The sequence below is a fragment of the Piliocolobus tephrosceles genome, chromosome 8, assembly GCF_002776525.5.
Source record: "Piliocolobus tephrosceles isolate RC106 chromosome 8, ASM277652v3, whole genome shotgun sequence".
Taxonomy (NCBI): Eukaryota; Metazoa; Chordata; class Mammalia; order Primates; family Cercopithecidae; genus Piliocolobus; species Piliocolobus tephrosceles.
In genome coordinates this window covers 123,168,525-123,190,654 of record NC_045441.1, presented here as the reverse complement: position 1 = coordinate 123,190,654, position 22,130 = coordinate 123,168,525, and the positions used below count along the sequence as shown (strand labels likewise).

Below are 22,130 nucleotides of genomic sequence, written 5' to 3'. Positions count from 1 at the left end.
CTGAATACCGCTAAAAATAACTTTCAGCGTAAAAAGGGATAACATCAAAAATATGAGCCAGAAATTATGGTGATACTCCCTGGAAATAAGTAAGTGATTTATGAACCACAGTGCATTCAAACTGCAAGGTCCTGGGCTTGGCTGTATCATACCTCACTTCCAGATGTAAGACCAGCAAGCAGCGGTCAGCCATATCCTGGAACGATTTGGCAAGTTCACTGAGAGTCTGCATGATCTGCTCTGACACTGGGGGGGGATCTGTGTTCGTGTGGCTGTCTTGAGCAGGAGAAAGCACTGAAAGGTAAGGATAAAACACCAGTCATTTCATTACATGCCTACAGATTTTTTTGAAATGACATTATTTTGCTGTTCATCTTGTTGTTTTTACTAGTTTGGGTAACACTAGTGTTGGCAGCATTAGAAGTCCAAGACATGATAGACTGTTTCTATATTTGATTACACATAGAAGCTCAGTGGCTTATCTGGAATCAACTCATAGAATAATATTTAGGTTGGTGCAAAAGTAATTGCGGCTTTTGCCATTACTTTCAATGGCAAAAACCCTAATTACTTTTGCGCCAACCTACAGAAAGAGAACCTCAGAGCTGGAAGAGGCCTTCACTATCATGTGGCCCAACCACCTGCTCTGTGCCTCCATCTTCTGTGCACCTTCAAGTGGCTGTCCACATTCTGGTTGCACACTTACACAAACGCTGGTGAAAGGAAACTTAATACCTTTCGAGGCAGCCTGTTCCATCTCCGAAAGATTTGACCATCTTACATCAAGCCAATATCTGCCTCCATTAACTTCTAATCATTGGCTCTAATTTTACCTAACTTTGCAATCCCACATGTGTCAGTACTACAAGTATTGAAGATACCTCTTTTGGCTTCCTTGAAGTCTTCCTTTTTGTAGGTGGAATGTCCACAGTTCTTTACCCATTCTTCTAATGATTGAATTAAATCATTTTATAATTCTCAAAATTTACCTACCAAAACATTCCAATTTTCCTCTATTTCCCTTGAAATGTAGAACTCAGGACAAAACAGAACAAACACTACAGAAAGGGCTGACCAGTCTAGACAGAATGATCAATTCCCTTTTTCTAGATGCCATGATGCTTTACCCCTCCCTAAATTCTGGGAGGTGGAAGTGGTAGTGTGCTATATTCCACTTCAACTCATATATAGCTTATGGCCAACTAGAAGTCCTAAAAAGGTCTTTCTGGAAAATTTGATAAAGTTACCTTCTATATATTTCCAAACCAATTTATTAAAATATTTAGCACCACTTAGACATTTTCTTCAAAGAAATGCTGAACACAAATAAAAAACATTTGTTTATCTCTAAACTTCTATTGTATCCCCATTTCCCCACAATTTCTCAAAGATTACCAACCAACAATTTGGTAATCTCATTCAAAGGTTTTCTTAGCTCTCTAGAGCCTCAAAGTTTGGCTTTAAGTCCTGGCTCCAACATTTCCTTTATGTGACCAAGAGCTAATTATTCCAATTTTTTCTGCCTTATTCTTTTATTTTGTAAAGTGAGGGTAATAGTATCTATATCATGGGGTTAAATGAATTAATGTAGGTGAAACACTTAGAATAACAACATACAAAACTTAATATAAGCAAGAAACATAAGCAATTATTCTTCTTCTTTAGCAAGTTATTTTTTCAGGTTAGGTCTTTGATTTATTACAGCAACAGTAGACTTACAAAATAATTCCATCCATCCTTATTCAATTTCTGATATGTTTTGCTTTTCTGTATGAAAATCCTTCTCTTTTTCAGAGAGTCCTTTGGAAGAAAGAGGTGCTCTGGACTTAGGGAACATGGGAATTGGTGAGACATCACTAACTCAGAAGGTCATTCACCTTATAGGGTAGAGAGCCAATGTCTTGCTGTAGTGTGTAGTGTCAACACTTATGACCTTTCAGCACTGTATCCATTCCTAAACTTTGCTAGGTCCAGAAAATGGCTTGGATAGACAATCCAGGCTTATAATATGTAAGGCTAAGTTCTCCTCTGTGGAACCAGATTGTAATAAGTAAAAATAACATGGCAAACATGAAAAAAAAAAAAAAAAAAAAAAAAAAAAAGAACGTTGTACAAGGGAACTGATGAGTGAGGAGGAAGGGAATGTAGCAATGCAGATTTTAAATTATTGCCAGCCTTGGTATCATTCTAGATGTTTACTAACTTGATCTGCTGAAGCCTAGATGTATGACATTGCATCTCTTCTCTAATGTTAGCATTAATCATGTTGTTTGATTGCAAGGCAAGATCACTGCTTTTGCAATGTTTTCATGGAATAGGCTAGAGGAAAGCAACTATACAACTGTAATATTTAAAAACATTTTAGGGCTTTTCAGCCCTTCAATTCCTCTATGGGGTGACAGTGACTGTAGCATGGAAAGTTATCTTGTATCAATGAGAAGGGGCAGAAATTGGACTTTGAAGTCTCACTCCTAGTCTGAGGTCCAAAGATATACTAATTGACCAAATTCCATCAAAGGCATTCTGGACAAATCCCGCCAAGAAATTTTAAAAATTCCCCTTTCCTATTTTATAAATACATAATTTTATCATGTGGCAATTAACCACCGTCAGATTACAAATTAAGAAATATCTAAGTTGAGTAAGTCTATGGCAGATTAGCTGCTGAGGTAAAACTTAGAATGAGTGAGGTAAAAAGTAGTTTCAGGTAACAGCACACTGTACATTTCACTTGACTGTAATCTGTGGCAAAAATATAACATTTTATTAAAGCAACATGAAAAATTATGCCCAGAGCTCTACTAGAAAGCTGGCTTGTGAGCTCCTCGGGGCTTACTGAAATTTACACAGTTTTCTTAACAAGAAGGAATATACTGAGCAAAGAAATACTAAGCATGGCAAACAAAGACAACACAAAAGCCATTAACTAGATCTTCAGTGTCAAATGAAAATCTATAAAAAAGCAATGTTAACACAATCTGCTTGGGAGGTTACAGTTAAGGTATGAGATTGCTAGACACACACACACACACACACACACACACACACACACCCTCATAATACCCTTTAAGAGGCTACATTGTATATATATCTCCAGTATTGCTCTTCATATCAGCAGAGACCACACATATTAGACTTTAAATATGTTAGTGCTTGATCACTTTATGAAGATATGCACTTTGAGCTGTTTTTCTAATACTAAGGATGGGAGACATCAGATCATTTTTAGTATCTTTGTTCCTCCTATGACCAATGCATAAAGCATGCCATCTTTTATTTTTATTTTAGTTTACTTTAAGTTCTGGGATACATGTGCTGAACGTGCAGGTTTGTTACATAGGTATACATGTGCCATGGTGGTTTGTTGCACCTATCAACCCGTCATCTAGATTTTAAGCCTCCACATGCATTAGGTATTTCTCCCAATGCTCTCCCTTCCCTTGCCCTCCTCCCCTCGACAGGCATGGCACATATGCGCCACAGAATACTATGCAGCCATAAAAAAGAATGAGATCATGTCTTTTGCAGGGACATCAACGAAGCTGGAAACCATCATCCTCAGCAAACTAACACAGTAATATAAAACCAAATACCTCATGTTCTCACTCATAAGTGGGAGTTGAACAATGAGAATACATGGACACAGGGAGGGGAACATCATAAAGCATGCATCTTTAAGTCACCTAGTTAGCTGTTTGTGGCAGGATGATTGTGGCTTTCTGTACTACATAAACATTATTCCATAAAAGGAAGCCGAACATTGGTTTTTGGAGCAGACATTGCTTTTTTGGTGAACCAGCAGCTACTTCCAATTTCATTCTCTCCCTTGCTCACTCCACTACAGATTCTGGAAAGCTAAATATTTGTAATCCCAGCCCTGTTTGTTGCTAGAGGTGGCCATGTATCAGTCTGTCCACTGGACCCCTAAGTAGAGTCTTTTGTGGCTATCGGGAAGTCTTTTGTTTTCCCCGATTAAAAGGAGAATTGAGGCTGGTGCCATCACTTGCTCCCACTTTCCCCACTTTTCTGATTTGATTGAAGTACCTGAAGTTGCATCATCTTGCTATTGAGAGGAAAAGACCAAGAATCAGAGAGGTGCTGGACTAAGTATTGTTGAACCATTGGCCAAAAGAAGCTATTGCTTGACTTCAGACTTTTTGCTATATTAGAAAAACAAACACCTCTTTAAATCACTGCAAATCAAAAAAAATATTAATAACTTGCTGCCAAATTAAATCCTGTTTTCAGCCTCTGAAATTTTAAATTCTAATATCATATTCTCAGATCAAAAACTTTTCTTCTTTCAACTCTCTCCCACCCTCATTTCCATTATAACTTCAATGCTGTAATCCCCTCATTTTCTCCTGGTAGAAAAAGTCCCTCTTAGGACCCTCAGCATGGATTGCATGGTTGATCCCCTGAGCTACTCTTTGACCATAAACCTCAACTCCCTTGAATACTTTTCTTTCACTATAATTGCCCTAAAACTCACGTAACATTGAGTCAATTCTACAACTCATCATTTGACGGGAAAACAAAAGAACATATTGTTCACTGATACCAAAACTAGACAAAGCGAAACAACAACAAAGAAAACTACAGGCTGATATCCCTGATGAATATGAATGCAAAAATCCTCAACAAAGTGCTAGCAAATAGAATTTGACAACACATTAAAAATATCATTCACAGTGATCAAGTGGGATTCATCCCAGGGATGAAAAGATGGTTCAACATATGCAAATCAATAAATGTGATATATCAACAGAATAAAGGACAAAAATCATATGATCATTTCAATAGATGCCAAAAAAAAAAAACAAACAAACAAAAAAAAACTCTTGCTAAAATTCAACATCCCTTCATGATCAAAACTCTCAAGAAACTGGGTATAGAAGGAACATAACTCAACATGATAAAGGCCATCTATGACAGGCCCAGAGCTAGTGTCATATTGAATGGGGAAAAATTGAAAGCCCTACACTAAGTTCTGGAATAAGACAATGATGCCCACTTTCACCACTTTATTCAACAAAGTACTGGAATCCTAGCTAGAGCAATTAGGTAAGATAAAAAAAGAAACGGCATCCAAGCTGGAAAGGAAGAAATCAAATTATCCTTGTTTGCAAATGACATGATCTTATATTTAGAAAATCCTAGGCCGGGCACGGTGGCTCAAACCTGTAATCCCAGCACTTTGGGAGGCCGAGACGGGCGGATCACGAGGTCAGGAGATCGAGACCATCCTGGCCAACATGGTGAAACCCCATCTCTACTAAAAATACAAAAAACTAGCCGGGCGAGGTGGCAGGCGCCTGTAGTCCCAGCTACTCGGGAGGCTGAGGCAGGAGAATGGCGTAAACCCGGGAGGCGGAGCTTGCAGTGAGCTGAGATCCGGCCACTGCACTCCAGCCTGGGCGACAGAGCAAGACTCTGCCGGAAAAAAAAAAAAAAAAAAAAAAAAAAATCAACTGAAAGTGGATTAAAGATTTAAATGTAAGACCTAAAAACTATGAAACTACTAGAAAAAAGTATTGGGGAAATGCTACAGGACATCGGTATGGGCAAAGATTTTTGGGTAAGACCTCAAAAGTGCAGGCAACAAAAGCAAAAATAAACAAATGGGATTACACCAAGCCAAAAAAGCTTCTAGAAAGCAAAGGAAACAATCAACAAAGTGAAGAGACAACCTATATAATAAAGCAAATTATTTTCCAACTATATACCTGGCAAGGGATTAATAACCAGAATATATAAGGGACTCAAACAGCTTCAATAGCAAAAACAAAAAAACAAAAACAAAAAACCAATAAACAATCTGATTTTAAAAATGGGCAAAAGACCTGAACAGACATTTCTCAAAAGAAGACATACAAATGGCCAACAGGTGTATGAAAAAAGAAAAATGCTTAACATCACTAATCATTAGGGAACTGCAAATCAAAACCACAATGGGGCATCATTTCACACCAGTGAGAATGACTATTATAAAAAAGACAAAACAAAGCTGGTGAGGATGTGGAGAAAGAAGAATGCTCATACATTGTTGGTGGGAATGTAAATTAGTACAACCATTATGGAAAACAGCATCGAGTTTCCTCAAAAACCAAAAATAGTACTACTATATGAGCCAGCAATCTCACTGCTGGGTATATCCAAAAGAGAAGAAATCAGTATATCAAAGAGATATCTTCACTCCCATGTTTATTACAGCACTATTTACCATAGCCAAAATATGGAACCAGTCTAAATATCCACAAACTGATGAATGGAGGAAGAAAATGTGGTAGATAAATACAATGGAATATTATTCACCCATAAAAAAAATAAAATCCTGGCAGGGCACGGTAGCTCATGCCTGTAATCCCAGCACTTCAGGAGGTCGAGGCGGGTGGATCATGAGGTCAGGAGTTCAAGATCAGCCTGGCCAACATGGTGAAACCCTGTCTCTACTAAAAATACAAAAATTAGCTGGGCATGGTGGCAAGTGGCTGTAATCCTAGCTATTCAGGAGGCTAAAGCAGGAGAATTGCCTGAACCGGGACCCGGGAGGTGGAGGCTGCAGTGAGCCGAGATTGCATCACTAGGCTATAGAGTGAGATTCCATCTCAAAAAAAAAAAAAAAAGAATAAAATCTTGTCAGTCGAGCAACATGGATGGAACTGAAGGTCATCATGTTAAGTGAAATAAGCTAGCATAGAAAGACAAATATCACACATTCTCACTCGAATGTGGGACCTGAACAGGGAATTTCAAAGAGGCTGAATGGTGATTACCAGAGGCTGAGAAGAAAAAGGGGGTGGAGGGGGAGAGGAAAGTTAGTTAATGGGCACAAAAATACACTTAGAAGACGTAAGTTCTAGTATTTGATAGTACCATAGGGTAAGTATACTTAACAATAATTGATTGTATACTTCACAATAGATGGAAGAGAATTGTAATGTTCTCAACATAAAGAAAAGATAAATGTTTGAGGTGAGGGATATCCCAGTTACCCTGATTTGATCATTACACATTGTATACATTTATCAAAATATCACACATACCCCCCAAATAGGTACAGCTATAATATATTAATTTAAAAAGACAAAAATGTATAGACTGTTGCCACTAAAATGTTCTGGATTTTAATTTCAAAAAAAGCTTTCAGTACCACTTGTCAATCCTTTCCCTGGTGCTTGGCTAGCTCCTTCCCTTTCTCAGCAACTTTTCCAGATTCACGCTGTTCTCCTCAGGCCCTTTGTACTACCTGCTTCCTATTAGTCCTCAAAAAAGACGTCAAAAGAATCTTAGCACTGACTCTCTCCAGTCCCACCTCCTATTAACGCTTCAGTGTGCCACAATCTGACTCTGCCCTCACCTTTTTGTTCAAAAGTTTTCTGGTAATAGCCATCAATGATACCGTAATTGCCAAATCGACTGGCTGCTCTTCAGTCCTCATCTCATGCAGGCTCTCTGCTATCTCTGAATTCACTGGCCCTTTACTTCTTGAAATCATCTTCTTTTGGCTTACGTGGCGTACTCTTCAGGGTGCTGTTTTCTCTCTCTGGCATTTCTTCCACAGTTTCCTTCACTGAATATCCCCTTCCTTTAGTCCGTCCATAATGCCGGGGTTTCTGGGGACTTTTTCTTCTAGTGGTCTTCCTTACTTGCCAATATGTTCTGAGTGGGCTCATCCCTTTTCATTGTTTGCACTGCTATCCATGAAATGATGACTCCTAAACCTTATTTGATTAATGATTTGCAAGATATTGTTACCTGTATATCCCATAGGCATCTCAAATGCAATGTGTTCAAAACTAAACTCATTATCTTTCTTTAGCATCTGTTCTCCATCCTGAATTCTCTTTTTATAGGTGATACATCAATCTGGGAGTCCAAACTGCAAACATGAGTGTAATTTTTGACTCTCTCCAGCAAAGACTAATTTCTACCAATTTTATTTACAAATATTTTCTTAATATTTATTTTTTCTTTTCTGTATCTACTGCCACTTTCTTGGTTTGGTGGACCCCACCTCTTCCATGGACTACTGCAATAGTTCCCCAACTGGTGTCTCTATTTCTTACCTGGCCCCCTTTTATCTAATTAAATATGAGTTAGATAAAGTTATTTACCCAAAACACAAATTTGACTATGTTAATTTCTTGTATAAATAATATCAATGTTTCCCACTGCTTATATGGTCAAGTCTAAGCTCCTTAGCAAGGCTTTCCAAGATTTTTTATTTCTGTCCAACCCTCCAGATTTTCTCCATCTCTCCATTCCGTTTTTCTCTCCAGCGTATCCCCTCTCCAACCCTGGCCCTTTGATTTACTACCCTTTTAAAGCAAATTTCCTAAACATATCATGCTGTCTCATGATTCTATACCTTTGATGGCTCTTACTCCTCTTACAAAACTATTTATGCCTTGTCTGGCTCAGAAAGTCTTTTCTGATTCCCCAGAAAGGGTCAGTGGCTCTTCTGGATGTTCCCTCACCCCTCTCAATTCTAGAAGTTATATTCCATTAACTATGTCTCCCTTCTGGATCATTAACTACTTCAGTGAAAGAATGATGTATTATATGCATTTTCCCCCGTTCAAGGCCAGCAGAATAACTAGAGGCATTACAGAAGCTCAATCAATGCCTTTTTAATTAAACTGACCAATGCAATATGACAATGAACATAATAGATTGTTAAAGAAAGATCAGAAAAAAGAAGAAACAACTTGCCACTTACAACTCGAACTTTCTCCTTAGTTTTTCTGAGTATAATCTAGAGACAGAGTAGGGATGGGGAAGTAGTTCATTATAGCTGGTTTCTGGGGATTCAGGAATCTAACAGAAATATAATTTAAAGCAATTCTGGTGAATCCTTATACCCCAAGTTCTTTCCCTATAAATCATGCTGCTGTTAGAAGCCACTTTAATTTCATGAGTTGTTAGTGCGCTTTGCTGCATCCACGACTTGGGGTCTCTCTTTACTACTGACATAAAAATGCCTGGCATTAAATACCTAGCATCTATCAAGGAAAGCCAACATATGAACTGTCATTGAGAAGTAATCAGACTAGGACATTAGGATGTCTCAAGTGGTTCCACATCCTAATATTAACCAGACTGAAATCTGTTTAGGTCTTAAAATTAGTTAAAATTGGACTCATTCAGACCCAGAAGAGCATCTGCTTTCAAGGATGCAGCTGCTACATTTTCAATGGCAACTTACTGTGACTTCTTTAATTGATTCATATGAGGATGTCCTTGTGCATCTGCAATATTATCTAAAATTGTTCCAGTATTAGCTTAGACTGGTATCAGCTGTTAGGAAAGTGAGAAAATGAAAAGGGAAAGATGGTTATCTCGGCAGGAAAGGAAAGGTTAACACTGTGAATTCAAACTTTTTAGAAGATAGAAAACGACAGTGAAGAATGATCCCATGAGATTTTCTCACTGAAAACATTTTAGAAGATCAAATTTTGGTATAATAATGATTTCCGAATCCTCTTCCTATTTGTACAGAGGTGAAAGACACCACACAGTTTTCTACTCTAACTTGGGATAAAATAAGTTCGTTCTTTCTTTTCTTCTTCCTTCCTCTCTCTCTCCCCTCTTCCCTCCTTTCTTTCTCTCCTTCCTTCCTTCCTCTTCCTGCCCTATCTTTTCTCCCTCCCTTCCTTCCTTCTTTTCTCTCTCTCTCTCTGTTTTTCTTTCTTTCTAAGACAGCAATCCTCCCACCTCATCTCCCAAGTAGCTGGGATTATAGTAGGCGAGCATCACCACGCCTGGCTAATTTTTTAATTCTTTTGTACAGAAAGGGTCTGGCTATGTTGCCTACGCTGGTCTCAAACTCTTGGTGATTTTCTCACCTCAGCTTCCCAAAGTGCTGGGATTACAGTGTGAGGAACCTTGCCCAGCCTCAAAATATTTATTTTTTAATCTTCAGTTTTCCTATTTAGAAAACTATTAATAGTACCTTCCTAACTCCTATAGCAACATGTGACTAGGTCTTAAGACAACTCTGAAATCCTTTGATGTTGTTGCCTGGACAAAACTAAATACTTAAAAAAAAAAATAGGAATGCTCATTAGGTCTGTGATATTAAGAATTCACAGGGCCTACAAAGTCAATGGGGACAGTGACAGGAGCCCCTCCATCTAACTTCTTTCCTCTCCTTAAATGCCTAAGGGATATGCTGCTATCACGCCTAACACTGGGATCACATTTGAGTGTCAGACACCATAATACTCCAGCTCCAAGCTAGAGATTTAATGCCAGCTAATTCTACTCCCAGTCTTCATAATTTCTCTGTACTACTGTCCCTGCATTTTATTTATTGCCTTGAATTATTTGGAAACCTATACAAACTAATCTTTCCTTACCCCAGTGCTTTGTACAATGTAGGCACTAAATACGTGTTTAAGAAATAAATTATGTACTTATGAAGCCTACTGGCTTTTGGAACAGAGGGATGATCTTCACATGCTAAAGTAACTCTGAACTTTCTTGGAATAGAGATGTCCTTTTTTCTTGAACTAAGTCATTACACCAAACTAAAATTTCATGGTAACTATTTTTGATCACCCTTTCCTGAGTCCAATTTTCCAAAGCTACTACTCTTTTCCCAACAGTACTTGGCTTCTGCCACTAGTAGTAATTCATGTATTTACTTGTTCTTTCCCATCTTCCAAACCATCTATAATAAAACTGTTTCTACATCAGGATAGACCTTATCTAAGAAACATGTTTGGAAAGTTATCTTCATTTTGCTTCCTATTTCAGAAGCAATAGTTCTTCTGCCTCCAAATAATAACTACCTCTTTTCACGGACCCCAGATATTTTAGGTTTGAACTACTAATAGCAAAAAAAAATTGATTTTGAAAACCACCATGCTCACTGATACTGTTCCTTCTGATTGCACAGGATGGGGACATAATGCACGTTATTCAGATTAGGTCCTATGCATGCATACACGTGTGTATAGCCAGCTGTGGAAATAAAGCCTACGCTCTGAGGCACAACATGCAACCAATGAATCCTTTCACATCTCAATAACGGAGCAATCATTCCCTGCCTTTTCACTGCTCTCTCTTTTGCCCACTTTTACAGAAGAAGGGTGGATGAAAGGGATTTATTAAGAACTGGGATGGAGAAAAGTGAAAGAAATCATCAGGAAGGATAAAAGGGATAAGAATGAGGGAAACTGGAGGATCGGGGGAAGGTGTCTTAATTATATGTGCTTTTCTATGGTCTAGTCACATAATTGGTAATATATTTATATTTAAAAAATGCTTCCTGAATATGGAGGTGTTGAAGTCAGATAAAATATAGAGATGAATGTCTAAATTTGAAATTTTTTACTTGGAAAGTAAGAATTGCAATTTGGGGCATACACAGAGAATGGGTGGTCTGTGAACAAAGACCAAAGAACAAAGAGAACAAAGAGAAGGTTAGGAGTCTTGTGAGAAAGACAAACACTACGTATTGTTTTAAAAGAAAGCTCATTGGCCCTAGTAGCTGTCAAGCTCTGACTGGGAGTGATGGTGGTAGATAAAAGCAACTGTAGAGTCACAGCAGGTTGTTTCAGCAGCTATTAGGTAAAACTGGTCTTAGAGTTACAGCAGGCCATTTCAGCAGCTGGCCTTGTAGAAAATTTAATTCTTGGAGCAGGTGTAATGTACACAGAGTGATTTTTACCTCTGGCCTCCTGAGTTGGATTTAGTTGGGGATGACAAGAATGACCCCATTTGTATAATGAACTTTCACAGAGGGGACGTTTTATATTTGGGTATAGGAGGCAGAGACCTACTTTCTTTTATGCGGTACCATTTGTTATTTAAACGATCATTTGTTACACCTTCCCCCAACCACTAGTCATAAGACTATGGGCAATATAACTTGTTAGTGTTTCTCAGAATGCTTCCTCCTAAATATCTTATATTACCCTAGCTACAAACAGTAACTCTTTGGGGAAGCAAAGATATACCTGTTCCATTCACTGCCCTGCTTAATGTCTTAGATGTCTCTACACTCGTTTGAGAATATATTATTATGAGCCTCCCAAAAAATAGTAAAAACCAAACTCTGCTACTTAAGAGAAATTTTCATCTCTATGAAACCATACTCTTTCCTGCTGCTTCCCAGAGGAATATAATTTATTCTTCCACTTTTTATTACCTCTAGAACAAATTTCTTAACAACTCTAAGTGTTGTTTTCCTCAAATACACAACTTAGGGAGTTGTTGTGAGGACCAAATGGAAGATGTGGCACCTTGCACTGTGTCTGCAACAAAGTTAAGGGCCATCCTTTGAGCCCTGGTAACACTCTGCCTCTCTCCTATGGACTTAGCACATTTCATCTTGCACTGTATTTGCCCACAGCATTCCTAGTAAATTGTGAGATCTGTGATAACAAAAACAGTAACTACTTCTTCCTGGCATCTCTCAGTGTATAGCTCTTCCTTACTCTCAGTAGACTGCTGATAATGCTTGTTGAATTTTATCTTCAAGTTAAGGACAAATCAAAGAGTTTTATAACGATTTTTTTCATTATATTTTCACAATGCCTTTAACTTAATGTCTTCCAAATAGTTCATTCGCCTGGAACATTATTCTGTTTCAGGGTGAGAAACTAAAGCTCCAGGAAGGATACGAGCATCTGAAATGGAAGAATTACCCCAAATATCAAACTATATAGAAAGAACAAAGGAGGTTCATGGAAGGCCCATTCTGATGAGCAAAACAAAAATAAGAGCCAAAGTAGAAATGGATAGTCGTTCCCGTAGGCTACCACAGGATAAGAGGCCAGTTCTGAGCCAACAGTACACACTACACACTGCACAGCTCTGCAGAGAGAAAATTGCATCTGGTTACTCCGGAAACAGTGCTTGATGGTAACAAGTCTGAGCAAGCCCTAGGTCCCCCAGGACATTTAGCTTTGGGGTCCTATCTGCATACAGTGCAAACCAGCACGGACACATGATTTTTATACCTTGTAATTGATAGTACAGACCTCAGTGTCTTTCAGTCCTGGGGAGAAACATTAAGATTGATTTTTCCTTTATTCCAAATAATCCTCCCTAAGGCTTGGTAAAAAACTCATCATTTGCTAAAAAGGCGTATGGTGTGGCCAATTCAGCTCTTGCCGGCTATGAAAGAGAAACAGGATGGGTAGGGGAGTGGAGGCTAACGAACAGCTCCTGTTCTTCTGTTGAAAAGCACTATTGTGGTGCTATATTAGATTTCCATGGACTTTGTAAGCCTTTTGTATTTCTGTAAAACCCTGCATCAAAGAGCATCTAAAAGCGTTAACCAATACTTAATCAGGTATTTTGGATGAATAAGGGACACAGATTTAAGCTTTGCAGAATTCTGGAGGCAAAAATATTACATGGCAGAGAGATAACATTTGTCTATGTGTTCAAATAGGATCCTTCTAGCTTAAGCATTTGTAAATCTTCCAAAGAGCCTTAGGGAATGGCTTATTCACGGGTAAATTGGAAACATTAGGACCATTTACAAATGGTGAAACTGAACCAAACAGAAATAAAGCACACTTCCCAATATGACACAGCAAGTAAGTAGGAACAGAACTAAAGAAGTTGAATTGGAAGTCCCATATGGAGTTCCTCTTCAACTTAACTTTTTCCAGTTGCTTTATTTCATGGGTTTCTTTTTGAGGCAGCTGCATCACTCGTAAATTTGGATCTAAGTTGAAATACTCATTACCTTCTTGATATAGTTTGGATGTATCCTCTCTAAACCTCATGTTGAAATATAATTCCCAATGTTGGAGGTGGGGCCTAGTGGGAGGTGTTTGGGTAATGGGGGAGGATCCCTTAGGGCTTGGTGCCATCCTCACAATAGTGAATGAGTTCTCGCAAGATCTGGTTGTTTAAAGTGTGTGAATCTCCCGCCTCTTTCTCCTACCACATGAGATACCTGCTCCCCTTTTCCTTCTGCCATGACTGGAAGCTTCCTAGGAGAGGCCTCCCCAGAAGCAGATGCTGGCACTGTCCTTTCTGTACAGCCTGCAGAAACAAGAGCCAATTAAACCTGTTTTCTTACAAATTACTCAGTCTCGGGTATTTCTTGATAGCAGTGCAAGAACAGACTACCATACCTCTTAACCAATAGCAGGTACAACCTCAGTTTTATCTTTGTATCCCCAACACATAATGTGTTTTCTGAAACCAGCAGGTAAGTACCAAGTATAGTGAACAGGAAGGTGGTCCTTTGGAGGCGGACTGACCTGAGTTCATATTTCTGACTTTCTCATATATTATACTATTTGGAAGAAGTTCTCTGTAACAGATTCCCCACCTGTGAAAGGAGGATCATCCTACCTAACTCACAGGATTCTGATGATTAAATGAGAAAATATATAAAGGTTTACAACAGTGTTTGACACACAATTGCTAATACATGGCAATTCCTATTCCTTCTCTTCCTCCTCAATAAAGGTGTTGAATAAATAACAAAAACCCAGTATCTTTTTAATTTAAACCTTTATTTTAGGTTGAGGGGTGCATGTGCAAGTTTGTTACATAGATAAATTTGTGTCACAAGGGTTTGTTGTACAGATTATTTTGTCACCCAGGCATAAGCCTAATACCCAATAGTTATTTTTTCTGATCCTCTCCCTCCTCTCACCCTCAAGTAGGGCCCAGAGTCTGTTGTTCCCTTCTGTGTCCAGGAGGTCTCATCATTTAGCTTCCACTCATAAGGACGTGTGGTATTTGGTTTTCTGTTCCCGCATTAGTTTACTAAAGATAATGGCCTCCAGATCCATCCATGTTCCCGCAAAAAACATGATCTTATTCTTTATGACTGCATGGTCTACCATGGTATATATGCAGTGCATTTTCTTTATCCAGTCTGCCATTGATGGGCATTTAAGTTGATTCCATGTCTTTGCTATTGGGAACAGTGCTGCAGTGAACATTTGCATGCATATATATGTCTTTATAATAGAACTATTTCTATTCCTTTGGGCATATATGGGATTACTGGGTAGAATGGTAGCTCTGTTTTTAGCCCTTTGAGGAATTGCCACCTTGCTTTCCACAATGGTTGAGCTAATTTACACTCCCACCAAGACAGTGTAAGTGTTCCCTTTTCTCCGCAACCTTGCCAGCATTTGTTATTTTTTTTTACTTTTTAATAATAGCTATTCTGACTGGTGTGAGATGGTATCTCATTGTGGTTTTCATTTGCATTTCTCTAAAGATCAGTGACATTTAGCTTTTGTTCCTGTTGCCTGCATGTATGTCTTCTTTCAAAAAATATCTGTTCATGTCCTTTGCCCACTTTTTAATGGGGTTGTTTTTTCTTATAAATTAAAAACCCAGTATTTTTCATTCCATCTACAGTTTTATGTGGGCATTGGAAAAATGACTCTAGCTTTATACATTTGATGGCAAAATCTGAGAGCCACCAAGACTGCAGAGGAAAATAGGCAGAATCTCAGAAGGCATGGCCACTCTGACTGCCATGTGGATAACATCTGGACAACTGATTTATCTGGAAGAAGCTGACCCTGCCACCAAGTACATAGCTCATCACCGTGACTAGCTGTGTAATCGGTGGGGGCTCCTCTGAAGCATGTGAGAAGTGAAAAATACAGAATTAACTTGCTGACACATGGTAGACTTTGCAGGTGTAAATCTTGCTAAGACAATTTCTACTCAGTGAGGACAAGTGTGGCCACTTCTCAGCATGTGGCGAAGATAACAGTTAAGTACCTCCCCTTTAATCTCTTTAGGGTCAGACAGTCCCTGTGCAGGCTGATTGACGAGGTGGTGTGATACACATATTGACTAATGCTTTGTGAAGGTTAATAATATATGACTATATTTCTGTCTTTATACATTAGTAACACATGAATACTATTCACACATCCATTCCAGTTCTGCCATGTAATCCCTAGAATAATTAACAGTTCATATAGATGTTTCCAGAATCAATTTTTTTTAAAAGTAAAAGATTAATAATCAATCTGTGTTTATGCTAGTTGAGAGTACATAGAGAATGAATTCAAGCTACACAGAGAAGCAATCATCTATCAGTTGTTTATACAATTTCAGGATATTACCTCAAAATCTAAATATCTTTCTCCAAGTAAAAGGATATGAATATTCTTCTATTAACTAAGAACCAAATTCCTATGTACATTTCTTTTGAATTGACAACCATTTCTTTTTGATTGGCCCAGAAAGTAGTAGTTACATTATGATTTAACCAGTTACTAACTGGATAACCTTGGGGAAATCATTAAACCTGTTTATCTAAGTGACTATTTTCAGCCTCAAAGGGTCATGGTAAGGATTCAATGATATAAAACACATAAAATATTTAGAACAATAATCAGCACATAGTAAGTGCTCAGCAAATCGAAGTGATCACTGTTGAACCCCCTGGTGAAGATCCTCAAAGAGTGAGATTCCTAGACTCATACTCTTACTCCTCGAAAAACCTTGTAAAAAATCTGACAGCTGTGGGCCTAGTTGTTCATGGGGCTAATGGCCAGAAAGAAAATGATACATTAATATATTAAACATATACACTGGATAAGATCATGACATTTTGCACTTAAAATAAGGAATCACAGAAGTATGAGAACAACACAGGATTCTGGCAATGTTCAAATCAGTGAAAACACACAGGAGAGAAAAGGGATAAAGGCAGAGGGCAGGTTCAAATTTATCTTTTCATACATAAAAAGGGGAGAATGCCTTTCTCCAGTCGCCAGTTCATCCGTAGAGATGGCCTTCTTCAGGCATGAGGTACGTGGTAGACTGGCAGGAAAGCCAGGAATGATGTTGAGGAGCAGCATGGGAGGAGATAAAGCAGTGTTTTTAACATTACTTTGAGGAATGGAATGACAGGGATCTCCCTTTCCGAGGAAAGGATGTCTGCCAAGCTAGATTCTTTAACAAAGGCAACTTAGGGGTTTGTTTTTTCTTTTTTTTTGAGACGGAGTCTCGCTCCGTGCCAAGCTAGATTCTTTAACAAAGGCAACTTAGGGTTTTTTTTTTTCTTTTTTTTGAGACGGAGTCTCCCTCTGTTGCCCAGGCTGGAGTGCAATGGCGTGATCTCGGCTCACGGCAAGCTCTGCCTCCCGGGTTCATGCCATTCTCCTGCCTCAGCACCCCCAGCAGCTGGGACTACAGGCGCCCGTCACCATGCCTGGCTAATTTTTTTTGTATTTTTAGTAGAGACGGGGTTTCACCGTGTTAGCCAGGATGGTCTCAATCTCCTGACCTCGTGATCTGCCTGCCTCGGCCTCCCAAAGTGCTGGGATTACAGGTGTGAGCCACTGCACCTGGCCGCAATTTAGGGGTTATTTTAGGAATTCAAAGAATATTCACCGAAGCCTCGAAATTGTTGATGTGATTGAGAGATCATGTCTGCCTTACTCAAACAGGGCCTGGAATCAGCATTTCTTTCCTGACCGCGGTTTATTTCCTTTCTGTCAAAGAGGCCCTATGAGAAGGGAAGAAGATTACGTGAGTGTGATTCCTGGTGGTAAAGGTGAGACAGTAATGATTCTGAACCTAAAGAGCCATTATGATACCTATGAAGTTTTGACCTGAAATGATAGAAATTGTGTTATTTTCACCTGAAGAGACAGAAATTGGGTTATAAATTATTTTAATATGTACATAAAAACACTGACAAATCAGGTTTTCTATTAAGGCTTAAAACAGCTGAATCAGGATTATTTCAGAAAGATGCTTTTTATATTTTCTACCACAGGAGACTTGTTATTTTATCTGCTTTCTTGGAAATATGTTCATCTTCCTGTTACTCTAGACTAAATTTACTATACGAGTCAAATGGGAAAATACTCTTGCGCCTTGTCTGTTGTCAACTCAGCGTCACCTCTAGCCACTTTCCTGGAAGCATAGGAACATTTACAACTTCTTGCCAGAAGGGGTTTTGGGTTTGGATTCTGCCACTGAGAGGTACTCCCAAAAGATGTGTAAGGCAAAAAGAAAGGGAAGGCAGGATTCTCTTCTTACAGCGGCAGAAAGATGCTCAGGCAGCTGGCAAATCAGAAGCTTGCAGCAGCTTCCAGAAGAGCTCCTGCAGACAGCTGCTTCCTCGCAGCAGGAAGGTGAAATCCCCGGCAGCATTTCCGGATCATCCTGAAAGGCAGCAGCTAGATTCCTTGCTGTTTGTATCCTTCCAACTGCTGTCTAAGCCCTTTCAGCAATTTCTGAAACATCTTATTCCCTGTATTAAATTCCTTCTTGCTTGAAATACCTAAAATGGTTTCTGTTTTCCCAACTGAGCCTTGATGAATGGATGTAACCTTCTACTCTTGAGGTATTTTTGAACTGTGGCACTTTAAATCTCAGAGAAGACCGGAGCAGGAAGGAGTGAGGTGGAAGCGTCACCAAAGATCTCTGGTCTACCTTTCATGCCATGCTGCAACCTCTAAGGCAAGGATTTTTAAAAAGTGCCCTGCAGAGTTCCTAACCTCTGTTAAAAGACCAAATTACAACAAACGTAGATCTTAACTGGCTTTTATTTGTGATTCTAGAATAGTGCAGCAGCCCAGACCAAAAATGGTTCACAATGCTCTGCTCTATCACATGTGTAGATTATATTTATAGCCAGAGAAAAGGAAGTGGCATGTAATGCAAGGGATGTACAAAGGATGCATACTTAGTTAAAGGTCAGTGTTTGCCTCATTTGAACCTGGGTTGAAGAGTTGGCTGCCTATCACTGACTAAAGCTCGGCTGCTGTGATTGGCTGAGACTCAGCTACCTGTTACAAGAGTAGGTTCCAGTCTGTTTACACATCAAGTTAGGTTATGGTTCACTATGTACAAAGAACCCCTTAGGTCAAACTTAAAACATGTACAGAGGGCCAGGCGCGGTGGCTCACGCCTGTAATCCCAGCACTCTGGGAGGCCGAGGCGGGCGGATCACAAGGTCAAGAGATCAAGACCATCCTGGCCAACGTGGTGAAACCCCGTCTCTACTAAAAATACAAAAATTAGCTGGGCATGGTGGCGCATGCCTGTAGTCCCAGCTACTCAGGAAGCTGAGGCAGGAGAATGGTGTGAACTCGGGAGGCGGAGCTTGCAGTGAGCTGACATAGCGCCACTGCACACCAGCCTGGGCGACAGAGCGAGACTCCGTCTCAAAAAACAAACAAACCAAAAAATGCACATAGGCAGCTTTGGGCCAAACTTAATTCAATTTAACATTCCTCAATCTCCATTCTCTCCATCTTGCCTTCCCTGCTTCCTTCGTCAGAGAGGCTCCACTTTGATTTGTTACCCAATTCGGATTTTATAGTAAAATTCTGCTGGAAGAAAGGGCTCTGCTGCTAAAACAAACAAACAAACAAACAAACAATCACACACACATACACAAACAAACAACAACGAAAAAACCAACCAACCCAAAGCAAACAAAAAACCAGCTGCTCACAAACCACTGTCTTTGAAAAGGAAGGATTTGGTCACAGCAAACAGGTTCCTACTGCACTCCACTCTCTAGTTGTGAGCGAAGGTAGGGATAAAAGTCAAACATTTAAATTATGGCACCGTTCCTATTGGTTGAGGACGAGGGGGAGGAAAATCTATATAAATAATATTTATTTGGAAGCAAGTGATTTGCTTTCTCCTTTCTCTTCATTATTTTTGCTATATGAACTCTAGTATCTTTTTTTTTGTATTTAGTGAATACCGAACACATTATGAATTGCTCTTCTTCTCAGTAACACACACAAGATTCCCTTGCAAAGCAGATTCAGCCTTCCCTTCAGAAAATGTTTCACAGGACTATTTTACTTTCTAACTTTTTAGAAAAGTATGCCACGGGTTTCTACTATTTTCTAGAATCCCAGGTTAAAGATGTAGACCCCATCAAAACAGACTTCTTAGCAGGGTCACTCAATTTGGAGCTGCTTTCAATTACTCTGTAAAAGCTTCAGCTTAAGACTGAATGTATCTTCCACACAAAGTCCATGCCTACGTGTACACTCAGTGTGTTACAACTTCTGGGCTCCACAGGTTAGACCACCAAGCCTTAAGCAAGTCTTTGGCAATTAGGTTAAAGGTATGAAATTGAGAAAGAACCACCTATCAAGGCAGAAAAGCTTAGCTCTCTTTGTTCTAAGGCTCATTCATCAGAACATTCACTTTTAAAAAGTGAAACTTAAAGTTTTCCATGTTCCCTTGCTGGATTAAGTCAAATTCGATTTTCAGAGAAACAGTGGGCTGATCCTGGAAAACCCTGATTTGTTAGGACATAAGAGCTAAGTTAAAAATATATGTATTCATACCGATTTATAAACCAAACAAAGGTGTTTGAGACTGTGGCAAGACTTGGTCTCTGATTGGTAACTACAAGGACATATGCATAATGCCCCTGTTCCTTCCATAGTAAGGCCTGTCCATTTTCTTTCAGTAGCCCTTGGACACCTATGATACTTTTTCTCCCTCTTGTGAACCATGTTGGCTTCTGGCACCCATCATATTCTTTTCCATGTGCTAACTATCATATTGGATCATTGTCTAACATTAATCTGTAGTTTCTAGAATTTCTTCTTCACTCTGTTTTAAGAATAGGAATATCTGCTGTAATCTGGGTGTTCTGTCACTTTTTACATGCTCTACAATTTCTCAAATTCAGCAAATTTCCTTAACACCCTCGGATTTGAGTTATTTAAGTTCTACTCTAAAGAAGCCAGACGCCATCTGACACTTTCCTCACCTTTGTTTCTTATCACAACTTGTCTTATCCTTACATTTGCAGAGCAGGCCCCTTTCTAAATAAGACAGAAACAGAAGAGAAGTTAGAGTAGTTCCGCATTTTCTTTTTGTTTTTTTTTGAGACGGAGTCTTGCTCTGTCGCCCAGGCTGGAGTGCAGTGGCGCGATCTTGGCTCACTGCAAGTTCCACCTCCTGGGTTCATGCCATTCTCCTGCCTCAGCCTCCCAAATAGCTGGGACTACAGGCACCCGCCACCATGCCCGGCTAATTTTTTGTAGTTTTAGTAGAGATGGGGTTTCACTGTTTTAGCCAGGATCATCTCCATCGCCTGACCTGCTTTTTCTTAACATTACATTCACTACTTCACCAATCTGTGGACCTGTCTGTTTCATGTTCTCTTCGTGCTTAAACATAGCCACACACTGCATTTTGTGGTCCTTGGCATCTCTGATGACCATTAAGTCATTCTAGGCTTTAGCCTCCCCAACACTGTACCTACAGGTCCCCCGGACATTTTGTGTGCTTGCTATATGCACTCATCTGTGATTGACTGCAGGACTTTTCTTTCATTTTTTAAATATATCTTCTTCTACGTGACCTCATCAGAAAGTTCTCTGAATGCTACACAATAGTGTGGTGGTTAAAAGCACAGGCTGTGAAGGCATACTAAATAGGTTCAAATTTTGGCTCCACCATTTAATAGCTGTGTGTCCCTGAGTTATTTTAATCTGTGACTCAGTTTCCCAATTTGTAAAAATGAAGATTATGATATCTACTTCTTGGGTTATTGTGAAAGTGAATAGTTGTCTCTGTGTGTGTGTGTGTGTATTTTAGAATACACCTTGTCAATGAATGTTTGCTATTACTTTTCGTTAAAATTACTTAGCATTTTATAGTTCAAATGCTACATTGTATAATCTCCCACCCCTCATCATAAATTACATTCCCTTTGACAGGTTTCTATTCATGAGATCATACCTACATTTTCTCCAAATGTCTAAAAATTTAACTTTCTGAAAACTAAACATCTAGCTATGCCTAGTGTTTACTTTCTTTGCTGTGTAAATTCCAGTATGATATGAAAATATTCTCTAAAGATTATTGATTTTTACTTTCCTGTGAATTCTTCCTTTTGGTCAGAATTATGCACAAAATGGTGGGTCTCCACGTGTTTCTCTCTTGAGAAGAAAGATCATCTAAAAGATGAGTCAAGAACTTATCATTCTAGTTTGGCTGAATTTGACTTCTGGAAATGTCAAGCTAATTGAAACCATCCCTACCATCCCCATATCAGTGTCATCATTTATGTCAAGAAAGCATGATCCAGCCCCTATATTTCACTGAGTGAATAGTACACTTTTATGAAAATATCACTTGCTGCTTCCTTCTTCATTTATTTTAATCTTCATTTGAATATT

At 39.1% G+C, this 22,130-nt stretch overlaps 1 protein-coding gene across 4 annotated transcripts in view; it reads right to left on the bottom strand.

The window, feature by feature from the left end:
- The window catches only part of EXOC4 (exocyst complex component 4), an 821,075-nt gene that overhangs the window by 68,049 nt on the left and 730,896 nt on the right, over positions 1–22,130 (bottom strand). For 3 of the 4 annotated variants that reach the window (XM_023207825.2, XM_023207827.2, XM_026454384.1), the window contains exon 15: positions 153–294. In XM_023207825.2, the coding sequence (XP_023063593.1) occupies positions 153–294 (142 nt within the window). Of the gene's footprint in view, positions 1–152; positions 295–17,312; positions 17,465–22,130 lie in introns of those variants that run through there. The other variant, XM_023207829.3, reaches the window with a different exon arrangement.